The sequence below is a fragment of the Aptenodytes patagonicus genome, chromosome 29, assembly GCF_965638725.1.
Source record: "Aptenodytes patagonicus chromosome 29, bAptPat1.pri.cur, whole genome shotgun sequence".
Taxonomy (NCBI): domain Eukaryota; kingdom Metazoa; phylum Chordata; class Aves; order Sphenisciformes; family Spheniscidae; genus Aptenodytes; species Aptenodytes patagonicus.
The window spans coordinates 1,771,246-1,784,002 of record NC_134977.1 but is presented as its reverse complement, the minus strand read 5'-3'; the positions used below and the strand labels follow the sequence as shown (position 1 = coordinate 1,784,002).

General features: G+C 54.3%; 1 protein-coding gene across 1 annotated transcript; it reads left to right on the top strand.

Annotated features, from left to right (window-relative positions):
* Positions 1-2,174: 2,174 nt before the first annotated feature.
* Positions 2,175-12,375, top strand: LOC143171651 (hydroperoxide isomerase ALOXE3-like). Its single transcript, XM_076360692.1, has 10 exons — positions 2,175-2,312; positions 2,913-3,111; positions 3,186-3,262; positions 8,082-8,156; positions 8,635-8,846; positions 8,885-8,913; positions 9,019-9,119; positions 9,469-9,639; positions 9,876-10,051; positions 12,258-12,375. The coding sequence occupies exons 1-10, from the start codon at positions 2,175-2,177 to the stop codon at positions 12,373-12,375; spliced, it is 1,296 nt and encodes a 431-aa protein (XP_076216807.1).
* Positions 12,376-12,757: the final 382 nt, after the last annotated feature.

Here is a 12,757-nt window from a genome sequence, read left to right as displayed (position 1 = left end):
CATGGACACTATTGCGCAGGTTATCCATGAATGCGAAACATGCGCTGCAATCAAGCAAGCCAAGCGGTTAAAGCCTCTCTGGTATGGAGGACGATGGTTGAAATATAAATATGGGGAGGCCTGGCAGATCGATTATATCACACTCCCACAAACCTGCCAAGGCAAGTGCCACGTGCTTACAATGGTGGAGGCAACCACCGGATGGCTGGAAACATATCCCGTGCCCCATGCCACTGCCCGGAACACTATCCTGGGCCTTGAAAAGCAAGTCCTATGGCGACATGGCACCCCAGAAAGAATTGAGTCAGACAACGGGACTCATTTCCGAAACAACCTCATAGACACCTGGGCCAAAGAGCACGGCATGGAGTGGGTGTATCACATCCCCTATCATGCACCAGCCTCTGGGAAAATTGAACGATACAATGGACAAAGACTGCACTGAGAGCAATGGGTGGCGGGACATTCAAACATTGGGACACACATTTAGCAAAGGCCACCTGGTTAGTCAACACTCGGGGATCTGCCAGCTGAGCTGGCCCTGCCCAGTCAGAACTTTTATGTACTGTAGATGGGAATAAAGTCCCTGTAGTGCACATAAAAAATATGTTGGGGAAGACAGTTTGGGTTATTCCTGCCTCGGGGAAAGGGAAACCCATCCGTGGGATTGCTTTTGCTCAAGGACCTGGGTGCACTTGGTGGGTGATGCGGGAGGATGGGGAAGTCCGATGTGTACCTCCAGGGGATTTGATTTTGGGTGAGAATAGCCAATGATCTGAATTATCTGATGTTAAGTGCTACATAATATTATATGCCATACTAATGATATTACAATATGAATCACTCAGATTAATGAAAAATGAACTTTGATGAAACCGAGCAAAGCACAGTGATGATGGAACCAGAACTGACTTCAACATGAAAAAATCCAACACCACATACCATCCCCATCTTTCCTGCCCTGGAAGATTATGATGACAGATGGAGCCCAAAGTCATGGACTAAATGAACTCAACGAACATTTTAGAGGGATGGCCCATAGACTAAGGGAATGATATCTCTGTGTGTGTGTATATATATCAAAAACAGGAAAAGGGGTGGTGATTAATGGGAATGTATTGGAAAGTGTGGGACCTGGGCATGACATAGATGGTATAGAATAAGGGGTGGATACTGTCCTGGTTTCGGCGGGGATAGGGTTAATTTCCTTCCTAGTAGCTGGTACAGTGCTGTGCTTTGGATTTAGGATGAGAACAATGTTGATAACACACCGATGCTTCAGTTGTTGCTAAGTAGTGCTTACACTAGTCAAGGACTTTTCAGCTTCCCATGCTCTACCGACTGAGAAGGCTGGAGGTGCACAAGAAGCTGGGAGGGGGCACAGCCAGGACAGCTGACCCAAACTGGCCAAAGGGCTATTCCATACCATATGACGTCATACTCAGTATATAAACTGGGGGAAAGCTGGCCGGGGGGGCCGCTGCTCAGGGACTGGCTGGGCATCGGTCAGCGGGTGGTGAGCACTTGCATTGTGCATCACTTGCTTTGTATATTATCATTTTATTTCAATTAATAAACTGTTTTTATCTCAACCCCCCCGGGTTTTTCTCACTTCTACTCTTCCAATTCTGTCCCCCATCCCACCGCGGGGGGGTGAGGGAGCGAGTGGCTGTGTGGTGCTCAGTTGCCGACTGAGGTTAAACTGTGACACCAGTATTAGTTGCTCCACAACCTTCCTTTGGGAAAGCCCTGCCTGCCCCACAACCGCTGCTCCACAGCATCCCTTGAGCAGCCAGTGAAGTGCGGGCAGCAGCACGGGCAGGGACCCAGCAGGAGATGGAGGAGACCCTGGGGAGGCAGGAGGAGCTCCTGGACCATGGCAAACGCCCCCTCCCTTGGGCCCATGGCCACCCCCGGGGCCATCGCTTGGGTAATGTCTCCATGGCCACATCCATTGAGATTCGATATGCTGGTCGCCGGCCAATAACGGTCATCTGATAACCTCCCCTTGAGAAGGAAGGACTGGCCACCCGGCTTGTGCAACGGCCACGGGGCTTGCAGCATGCAAACCACCCAAGATGGCAGGTTTCCACCCCCAAAACCCTCACCCCTACAGGTGGTCGCTTTTTAAAGGCAGCTCTTGAATGTCGCGGCGTGTCCTTGTGCAGCTCGCCATGGCCGTCTACAAGGTGAAGGTGGCAACGGGTGACATCCTCGAAGGTGGGACCAACAACTCCATCTCCATCACCTTGGTGGGCAGCCGTGGTGAGAGGCGCCGGACAACCATCAACTACTGGTTGCTGCCGGGGACGGTGAGCGCAGGGATGGGGACACGAGTGGAGGCATGGGCATGCCGGGGGCCCCGGCATGGGTTTTACTGGAGAGGGTAAGAAAAGGGATGGGTCTTCACCAAGGTTTGGGGGGATGGTGGGAAGTGGTTCTGGGGGGATGAAGGAAGGGCTCATGGGGGGATGGAGGAAAGTGTTCTTGGGGGGGGATGGAGGAAAAGGGTTTGGTGGGGGGGGAAATAGAGGAAAGGGGTCCTGGGGACATGGAGGGAAGGATCCTGGGGGATGGAGCGAGGGGGTGGGGGTGGGGGGGGATGGAGGAAAAGGATCTTTGGGGGGGATGAAAGAAAGTGGTCTTGGGGGGTGTGGGGTGGAGGAAAAGGATCCTGGGGGGATGGTGGGAAGTGGTCTTGGGGGGGGGATGTAGGAAAAGGATCTTGCGGGGATGATGGAGGAGGGGTCCTGGGGGATGGTGGAAAGGGGTCCTGGGGGGATGGAGGAAGAGGATCTTTGGGAGATGCCCTGAAGCCCCACTCCACTGGTGGGGAATGCCCGTATCCCCCAGTGCCATGCCAGGGCAGCTGCCCTCCCACCCCAAGCCATTTCCCGCCCACCCCCCACCAGGAGAAGGACATGACCATGCGCTGCGAGCAGGACTTGGGTCGCATTGTCCTCATCCGCCTGCACAAGTGGCGGCTCTTCTTGGAGGATGCCTGGTTCTGCAGGGACATCCGCGTGATGGGCCCTGACGGCACCCTCTACCGCTTCCCCTGCTACCAGTGGCTGGAGGGGGTTACCACGGTGGAGGTCCGGGAGAGCTCGGGTAGGACTCATCCCACCCCCACCCTCCTCTGCTAGCCAGGGGTCCGACCTTGACTCCTCTCTCCTCCTTTCCAGGGAAAAAAATGGTGGATGATGAGCTGGAGATCCTCAAGGAGCATCGGCAGCAGGAGCTGAAGGCACGGCAGGAGGCTTACCAGTGAGAGCAGGGACATAAGGATGGAGGCCCACCATGGCCAGGGTGGCCTGGCCAGCAGTGACGCTGGCGTATGTGGGAATGGGAGTCTCACTAACGGACATTCCTGAGTTTGATTTTAATGAGCAAACACTGCACCACCCGGCATAACAAGACACTTAAGCAGAAAACAACGGAGAAAGGAATGTGCAGCTGGAAGGAGAAAAACAAGATAAAGACCATGAAGGCATTTCGCATGATCAGAAAGAACGGGCCAATCTGCTAGAGGATAGATGCGCGTGAACACAAGGCTGTAACCTATCTGCAAGCTGCAGGTAGCGCGTGTCCATAGCAGTTAACTATATAAGCCCTGTTATAAGTGTAAATAAAGGAGAATGACCATACTCATATTGAGATCTGTCATTACTCCGGAATCGCAACTCCCGCTCCGTCGTCGACACTGAACAAAGGGAAACTCCGACATCTGGTAGCAGAGGATGGTTCGGCGCATATCTTCGAGACTGCGGTAAGAGCAGCGAGAGAAGGGGAGCGGGAGAAAAGCGGCTGGGAGTTGTACTATCCCGATGATCGGAGGGGGATAAGATAACGGAGCAGTCTGGCCAACTGCCTCCCAGTGAGCGACCGCTATCATGGAAACAGAGGCGGCAGCTGTGTTGCTCGTAAGCATCCTCTCCAAGAGAGGGATCGAGACAACGGTAAAACAATTATGTACGTTGATTAGGACAACGTTGGGGACATTTTAAGGACAGTCAAACTATTTTTTCTGACCTTGAGTGGCGAGAGCTTGGCAATACTATGTGGGAGCAGACTATCACGGGGGATGAAAAGTCAAAGAAGGAGATTAAAACAGTGCGAGAACTATGGAGGTCTGTGTCAGAGACTTTAAAAGCCATGAAAGCTGAAAGAAAGGTGGCTTGTGCAGCCACTCAAATGCTAGCCCCAGAACCTTTGCCTGATAGACCGAAGAATACAACATCTGGACTGTTTCGGTTCTTTGGGCCGTCGGCAGTCCGAGGTATGTCGGGTACCCCCAAACGAACTGCCTTGGAAGCCAAGTATAGTGTTCTGGGGGGTGACGGCGCTTCTGAACTGCTTGAAACGTACCCTCCGCTTATGGACTGCAAAGATGCAGAAACTAGCGGTAACGGGGCCCCTCTTTCACCTGAGACGGTCGCGGAAAAACAACGACCCGGAGAGGAGGAGCGGCTGGTTCCGTTAACCCCTCCGTGGCCAACAGCCCCACCTCTAGGAGTCTCTTCAGGTGCATCTACTCCACCACAGGGTGACAGCAAAGAACAGAGTATGGCTGAGACTAATGAGCTCCTGAAGAAGGTAGTGCAACAGTTACAGGACTTAACAATTACAGCCCAGAGGGGAGGGATGGAGCACCTGTCCGGGGCGTCAGGGGAATCCCTACCCCCTTGCCTCTCTGGACCACCAGCGACGGTTCAGCCCAGACGCTGGAGCGAAGTGGCTAGAGACGCTATGCTGGACGGGCAGTGGCAAGCGGTATCCAGCTTGGGGGCGAGTGCTTTTCCTGTGCTGCAAGAGAATAACGGCAATAAGTGGGCACCTCACGATTGGAAAATCCTACAGCAAGCAAAAAACACTGTGTCCCAGTATGGGATAAAATCAGAAGCTTCACGTCAAATTGTAATCTGGATTTTTTCGGCTGACCTGATGTGCCCTGCTGACTGCCAAAACCTTATGAGGCTTTTATTGTCACCTACGCAGTATTTGTTGTGGGGGTCGGAATGGTCACGGCGGGCGGCAAGTGCTGCGGCACAGCATCAAACGCAGGGGGATCCCCTCTATGGGATTACCGCGGAAATGATAACGGGGACGGGAAGGTTTAATGATATTAATGCTCAGTTGGTTTTTCCTATTGCTTTGTTGCAGTTGTCTGCCAAACTGGTGCTAGATGCCTTTTTAGCCTTGCCCGGTTCGTCCACTCCATCCTTTAGTTCTGTACAGCAAGGTGCCACTGAAGCGTATAGTCATTTTGTCGATCGCTTGTGGGGGGCGATACGTGGGGGAAAAAAAAAAAAAAAAAAAAAAAAAAGAGAGAGAGAGAGAAAAAAAAAGAGAAAAAAAAAAAAAACCAACAAACAAAAAAACCAAAAACAAAGAGTGCCTACGGTGTGTACCATGAGTATTGTGTCAGTGTTACCATTGTGATAAGAAGTGGTGGGCCCGGTGCACGCGCGCACAAAGGTGATCTGAAACTTGCTATCTGAAAGAAATAGTGCTGTATAGAATATTAATAATCACTGGACACGAAATACAGTTCACGAAACTGCCAAATTGATTATTGTTTGTATAAAAAATAAAAAAATAAAAAAATAAAAAAATATAAAAAAAAATAATAAAAAAAAAAAAAAAAAAAAAAAAAAGAAAGGCAATTCGCCTAGAAGAGAAAATGTTGAGCCAGGCAGATGTGATCGTAATTGGGCTAATCTTAATAATCCCAGGGTCGGCAACTATACATCGCATTAACCCAAGGGAAAATATGTGGGTAACCTGGGCAAATAAAACAGGGCAGCCCGCGTTTTGCCTTTCCCTCGCCTCAGCAACTGAGCCGTTTAGGACTTGTTTGTTAGGTATGCCTGGATATAAGGAAGGTGACTTTGCCGGGTTCAGTAATGGCAGTTGTACTAATGTGACTGCAACTAGCAACTGTAGTGCTAACTTGATAAAAGGATTAAATCACTCGCTACCCTGGAATCCCCAGGAGTTGGAACTATTAGGGTCGATGCGAGTTGGAAATACATCTAAAAACTGGACTCAGACATGTTTTATATTTGGGGGACCCCTACAGACGGGTATCCACTTGTACCAGGCAAGAAATTGGACAGGGTGGACTAATGTCACCTCTCACGCATCTTACTACAAGTATCAGGATGCGGGCGATTTTTGTGGTACCAATGACAGTGGTAATAGCTATGCTTTAGGAGCGGCTGGAGCGGAAACAAGGGGAGGAATAGGGATCTGGAACAATGGTACCCCAAAGGCGTTGCCCCCACAGGTATTTTTAATATGCGGGGACAGAGCCTGGCAGGGTATTCCCAGCAAATGCTGTAGGAGGGCCATGCTACTTAGGAAAATTGACCCTGCTGGCCCCGGGAGAAAATTGGTGGAAAACCATAACAAGAAAAGGGCAACAACAAAGACGAAAAAGAGCCGCCACGGGTCTTTCCCCAGACTGTCGTGATGACGTAATTCTGCCTAGCGACACCGAAAAGGTCTTCCTTTCACTATTTGTACCAGGCGCTGCAGCTGCGAGGGCCCTAAATGAGGTAGGGAAATTAGCTTGTTGGGCTAAAAAGCAGGCTGATGTGACAACAGAGCTTATTGAAAAATTACTTGCAGATCAGGATACCTTCCATCATGCGATTTTACAGAATAGAGCTGCTATTGACTTTCTGTTACTAGCACAAGGACATGGGTGTGAGGATTTTGAAGGGATGTGTTGTATGAATCTGTCTGACCATGGGGAGTCAATCCACAAACAGCTACAATGGTTAAAGGACCACACCAAGAATATTCAACAAGATCACGGGTTATTCGATACCTGGCTTAAGAATATATTTGGGGAACTGCCATCTTGGATAATAAGTTTAATAAAAGAAAGCTTACGCATTTTAATTGTTATATTAGTAATAAGTATATGCTCTTGTATAATTTTTAGCTGTGTGAAGAAAGCAATTATGAAAATTGTTAATCAAGTCTGGGTTGCTCAAAAACAAGAAGGGGGAATTGTGGAGGAGTGGCTGGTACAGCAGGGGCACGATCTAGTATCCATGAGCAACCCATGTTTTTAACAGTAGCAGGGATATGCTGACAAAGACGGCTGGTGACCTTGACCATCCTTCCCTGAGCAGAAGAAGGAGCCTCACTACGTGATGAACAACAACAGCGGAACAACACCCGGGATAAGGAGGAGGCAGAGATCGGCGGGACCAGCCGGCAGCTACCGATGAGAAGGGTGTTGTGAACGCGTGGACAGCTGTGATTAACCAATTACAGGTTGTTATGAAGAGCGTGTCCGAAGGTGTTGTGAGTGCGTGGACAGCTGTGATTAACCAATTATAGGTTGTTATGAAGAGCGTGCCCAGCCACCCCATCCGTTCCGATGAATGATGGGGGAGTGACCGGGGAGAAAGACCCCCTGGCTGCTGCGTTTGCAGACTTGCGGGTATCAGACAGCTCCTCCTCGTGGCTGGTTAAAAGGACTAGCCAAGCTAAGAGGGATATGTGTAATAGTATTTATATGCATTTTTGTTTTGTGTACCCTGTTTGTTGCAATGTATACGAAAAATGATTGAAAGATCGGTTTCAGCAGTGTTTCTAGTAAAACAAAAAGGGGGAGATGTGGGAATGGGAGTCTCACTAACGGACATTCCTGAGTTTGATTTTAATGAGCAAACACTGCACCACCTGGCATGACAAGGCACTTAAGCAGTAAATAACGGAGAAAGGAATGTGCAGTTGAAAGGAGAAAAACGAGATAAAGACCATGAAGGCATTTCGCATGATCAGAAAGAACGGGCCAATCTGCTAGAGCATAGATGCGCGTGAACACAAGGCTGTAACCTATCTGCAAGCGGCAGGTAGCGCGTGTCCATAGTAGTTAACTATATAAGCCCTGTTATAAGTGTAAATAAAGGAGAATGACCATACTCATATTGAGATCTGTCATTACTCCGGAATCGCAACTCCCGCTCCGTCGTCGACACTGAACAAAGGGAAACTCCGACACCACCCCAGCTCCTTAGGAGGTCCCCAATCGTCTCCAACCTCCTGGTTTCCACCACCAGCTCCTCGTCCCCCACTTCCACTTCAACACGTTGGCCCAGAGCATCCTCATCAACCCTGGTGGCATCATTGACAAGGTAAGCACTGGGAGCACTGGGATGTACTGGGAGTGCTGGGGGGCACTGGGGGAGCACAGAAGGCCCTGGGGGACACTAGAGAACATGGAGGGACAGAGGGCTGGGGAGCACTGGGGACAGTGGGGTATACTGGGAATACTGGGGAGGCACTGGGGGCACTAGCAAGCATGAATTGGGGGGGCTGGGGGGTTAATGGGAGCACTTAGGGGGGCATACTGGGGGCACTGGGGGGAGTACTTGGAGTACTCGTGCCCTGGAAGCACTTGGGACCACTGGGTTATACTGGGAGCACTGGGGGACACTGGGGAGCACAGAGGGCCCTGGGAGACACTAGAGAGCATGGGGCGAGGGGGCTGGGGAGCACTGGGGACAGTGGCATATACTGGGAGCACCGAGGAGCCATGGGGCAGCCGGGGGTTGGAGGGGGGGGAAAGGCACCTTCTGCCCTGAGCACCCATGGGTGACCCCTCCCCACCAGGCCTCGGGGGTTACCTGCGAGGGGATGCTGCTGATCATCCAGCAAGGCTTGGAGAAGGCCACCTACACCTCCCTCTGCCTCCCTGATGACATGTGGCACCGCGGCGTGGTGCACCTCCCCAGCTACCACTACCGGGATGACGCAATGAGCCTCTGGGAAGCCATTGAGAGATGGGACAAGGGATTAGGTGGCAGCTGGTGGTGGTCCCATGGGTGCTCCATGACCTCATGGTCACCTCACCCCATGGTAGCTTCATCTCCCTGGGCAGGACCTCCTCGGGTACTGCATCCCCACACCCATGGGTCCCATGGGGTGTCCCCAGGGGTGGTGGGGGGACAAGGACAGGTCCCTGATGCTCTTTGCTGTCCCCCCACCCAACCCCAGGTATCCCCTCCTCACTGCGGACGGTGGCGGAGCTCAGCAAGTTCCTCACCATGGCGGTGTTCACCTGCTCGGCACAGCACGCAGCCATCAACAATGGGCAGGTGGGACAGGGGACCTCTGACCCCTCTGCACCCAAAAGATGTCCCCAACTGTCCCCGTTCCACGCTGGAGAGATGTTCCCCTCTGTGCGCAGGAGGGATGTCCCCATCCTGAGCCAGGGGAGGTGTCCGTGTTCCCACCTCTCTTCGTGCTTGAGGGATGTCCCCATCCATCCTGGAGGGACATCCCCACCCCAGCTCAGGAGAAGCTCCATGCCAGAAGTATGTCCCCATCCATTCCCCCCTCCATGCCAGAGGGATGTCCCCAGCCCACCGCATGAGAATGTCCCCATCCCACCTGTCCCCATGCCAGAGGGATGTCCTCTGCTGACAGTGGCCTCTCACCCTGCAGTGTGACCTGGGCGCCTTCCTCCCCAACGCCCCGTCCTCCATGCGCCACCCGCCACCAGCAGAGAAGGGCAAGGCCTTCCTCCAACACTTCCTCACCACTGTCCCTGAGGTGGACACCACCGCCAACATCCTGGTGGCCCTCATCCTCCTCAGCTCATGCCTCAGTGACGTGGTGAGTCTGGCCCCACCATCACCATGCCCTCCCCAAAACGGTGGCTCTGTGGGGCTGAGGAATCCCAGGAGATGCCCCACAAGGGCATGGGTGCACATCACCACCTTGGGTATCCCCAAGCCCAGGGTGGTGGCCACCATCGCTCTACAGCTACCACGGGGCCAGAGACCCCCAGATGGCTTGAGACACCTCAGTCAAGTGCTTGAACCTGATGGGTCCCCATCCCTGTCTCCCAGATACTCCTGGGACAGTACCTGGAGGAGCGCTTCACAGAGGTGGAACCCCACTGGCTCATCAGGGCCTTCCAAGGGCAGCTGGAGGAGATCCAGGACTGCATCGAGGAGAGGAACCACTGGGCCAAGCTGAGATACAACTACATGAACCCCCTGAAGACCGAGAACAGCATCTCCGAGTGCCCCCACACCCCCAGAACCCCACACCTGGCCACCCCCAGCACTCATCACCTGCGCACCCAGCACACCCACCACCCAGCACCTGGATGCCCCCAGCACCCACCAGCCCCCCAGCACCCAGCACCCCCTGCCCTGCTTCTCACCCCCAGCCCCTCAATAAATGCCAGCTGTCAATCAAACCCTCTCTGATGGGGGGCGGCTGAAAACCTGAGGACCGCCCCCAACACCTCCCCAGAGGCCCCCACCCAGAGAGGGAGTTGGGGGGGCAACTGGGAGACATGATGGGGTGCCCAGTGCTCCCACTGCCCCTCAGTGCTCCCCAGTCTTCCCGGTGCTCCCAGTGCCCCCAGTGCCCCCAGTGTTCCCCAGTTTCCCCCCTGCTCCCAGTGCCCCCCACTGCTCCCCAGTGCTCCCAGTACCCCTCAGTGTACCCCACTCTCCCCAGTGCTCCCAGTGCCCCTCGCGGCTCCCCTGTGCTCCTCAGTCCCCCCATTGCCCCTCAGTGCTCCCCAGTCTCCCCAGCGCTCCCAGTGCCCCTCACTCTCCCCAGTGCCCCCCAGCACTCCCCAGTGCTCCCAGTGTCCCCCGTGCTCTCCAGTCTCCCCAGTGCCCCTCAGTGTTCCCAGAACTCCTCCCAGGCATCTCCAGAAGCATTTTGGTTTCTTCTGGAGACTGGGGAATTCCCTGGCAGCGGCCCCCAACTCTTCTGACGTAACTACTGGGACAGCAGTGTGTGTGTTGGGGGAAAGTCCACGCCCAGTAGCTCCGTGGGAATTCTCCCAGGCATCCCCAGGGGTGTGTTGGCCTCCTCTGGAGACAGGTGAAGCCCTGGGGAGCAGCCCTAGACCCCTGCAAGGCAGCTACCCAAGGTGTTTTATCCATGTTGGGAGAAGGACCATGCTCCACAGCTCCTTCGGACTCCTCCCAGGCAGTTTAGGAATGTTCTGGCCTCCCCTGGAGACAGCTGAATTTTGCAGGTAGCACTCCAGGGAAGCCACCCGAGGAATTTTGTGCATGTTGGAGGCATGTCCATGCTCTGTCCCTTGCTGGGACTCCTCCCAGGCAGCTTGGGTGTGTTTTGTCCTTCCCTGGAGATGGCTGAAGTCCAGTGTAGGAGCTGCCTATGACTCCTAGGCAGTTACCTGAAGAGTTGTGTCGATGTTGGAGGCAGGTCCATGCCCTGTAGCTCCCTGGAACTCCCCTCAGGCATCTCCGGGAGCATTTTGGCTTCTTCTGGAGACAGGAGAATTCCCAGGTAGCAGCCCCAGACTCTTCTAAGGTAACTACCCAAAGAGCATTGTGTATGTTGGGGGAAAGTCCGTACCTGGTAGCTCCCCCGGATGTTCAAGGCTTCGGTGTAAACCCCCGAGTACGAACGGAGGAGGGGAGAAAGGGTCTTCAGAGGCTGCAGTCATGAACGGTTTTCTTCCCAGGGGCTCTGGTGCTTTTTGGGCAGAAAACTCTCCCTGAAGCTCTTCCTCCTGAAAGGGCTGTTATGCTCTGTACCTCCTGCTTCCTTTTGGATCATTCTTACAAAAACAATTGTGGTTGGGCTTTTTTGGGGGTGTTTTTTCCCTTCTCTAGGATGTGAAATGCCTCTGTTTTGGAGGAAAGCAACCCTTTCCCTCCTCATGAGGAGCTGGGGAGGCTGTTGGGGATGGGGTGGAACACGGGGAGCCCGCACCTTCCTTTCTGGGAGACCCTCAAATGGAAGCGGCCAGAGCTGGCAGCCCCACCGAGTCCTTAGCATCCAACAGACGGAATGGACCATGGTGCTGCCAGCCCTGTGGCTCCCACCACATTGCCCCCGCCCCCCCAGCTGCTTCAGCCATTCATCCTCCCCAAAACCTTCTACCTCCGAGGTAGGGACCGACCCCAATCCCTGCAGCCTGGGGACACTCTCTGGGGAAGGAGTGGAGGTCACCAGCTCTCCCACGCAGGTCTGCAGGTGGCTCCGTGCGGCGGCTGCTTTGACCCCCACGTCATCTGCATGGAGGGGAGAAACGCCGACCTGCCTCTGCCGGCCACCTTCGCGCTCGGCCACGGCGGCGCTTCTCCACCAGGTACTGCCCTGTGGGTGTCCCACCCCCCCAGCCTCGGAAGCCCCCAGCACCCCCCAGGGCCAACAGTAGCTCATCCTGACCTGCAACCATCACGCAGAGCGGTGGTCCCAGCCGCCCCACTGCTGCTGCCCTCCCTCCGCAGCTGCCACCACGTCGCCGGGCAGATCACACAGCTCAGCCTGTCCAGCACGACCACCGCCTGCGGGAGCACCTCAGGGCAGTGCCATCCCCCAAGGAACGGAGGTCCCCATGGACATTAGCAGCCCCCTGGGCAGTAACATCCCATCAGGCATCAATGACCCCATGGATGGTGGCACCACCCTGGGCAGTGACATCACCCATGGCAGTGATGAGCCCATAGCAACATAATATAGTAGTTTTGATGGGACCTTTCCTCTTGTTTTTTTTCCATTAAAAGCCAGTTCTCTGGAACCGCTCCGTGCCTGCCTGGGAGGTGGGGGGGAGCACAGGGGGCACCGGGAAACGGCACCCAAGAGCTGCAAAAGCCCCCCTGAGCCCCAGATCAGAGCCGGCGAGCCCCGAAGGGCAACCAAGCCATCCCCAGGGCCGTGTCACTGCCAGCGGGGCAGGCAATGGCAGGAGGGACTCCCCTGTCCCCTTCCCCAGGGGAAGGAGCCCTTT

Excerpts from the sequence above, each read along its gene's own strand:
- LOC143171651 (XM_076360692.1), top strand. The coding sequence starts at position 2,175 with ATGGCCGTCTACAAGGTGAAGGTGGCAACGGGTGACATCCTCGAAGGT. Across the intron at positions 8,847-8,884 it reads AGCTGGTGGTGGTCCCATGG|CTTCATCTCCCTGGGCAGGA; the intron begins GTGCTCCATGAC and ends ACCCCATGGTAG. Across the intron at positions 9,640-9,875 it reads GCTCATGCCTCAGTGACGTG|ATACTCCTGGGACAGTACCT; the intron begins GTGAGTCTGGCC and ends CCTGTCTCCCAG.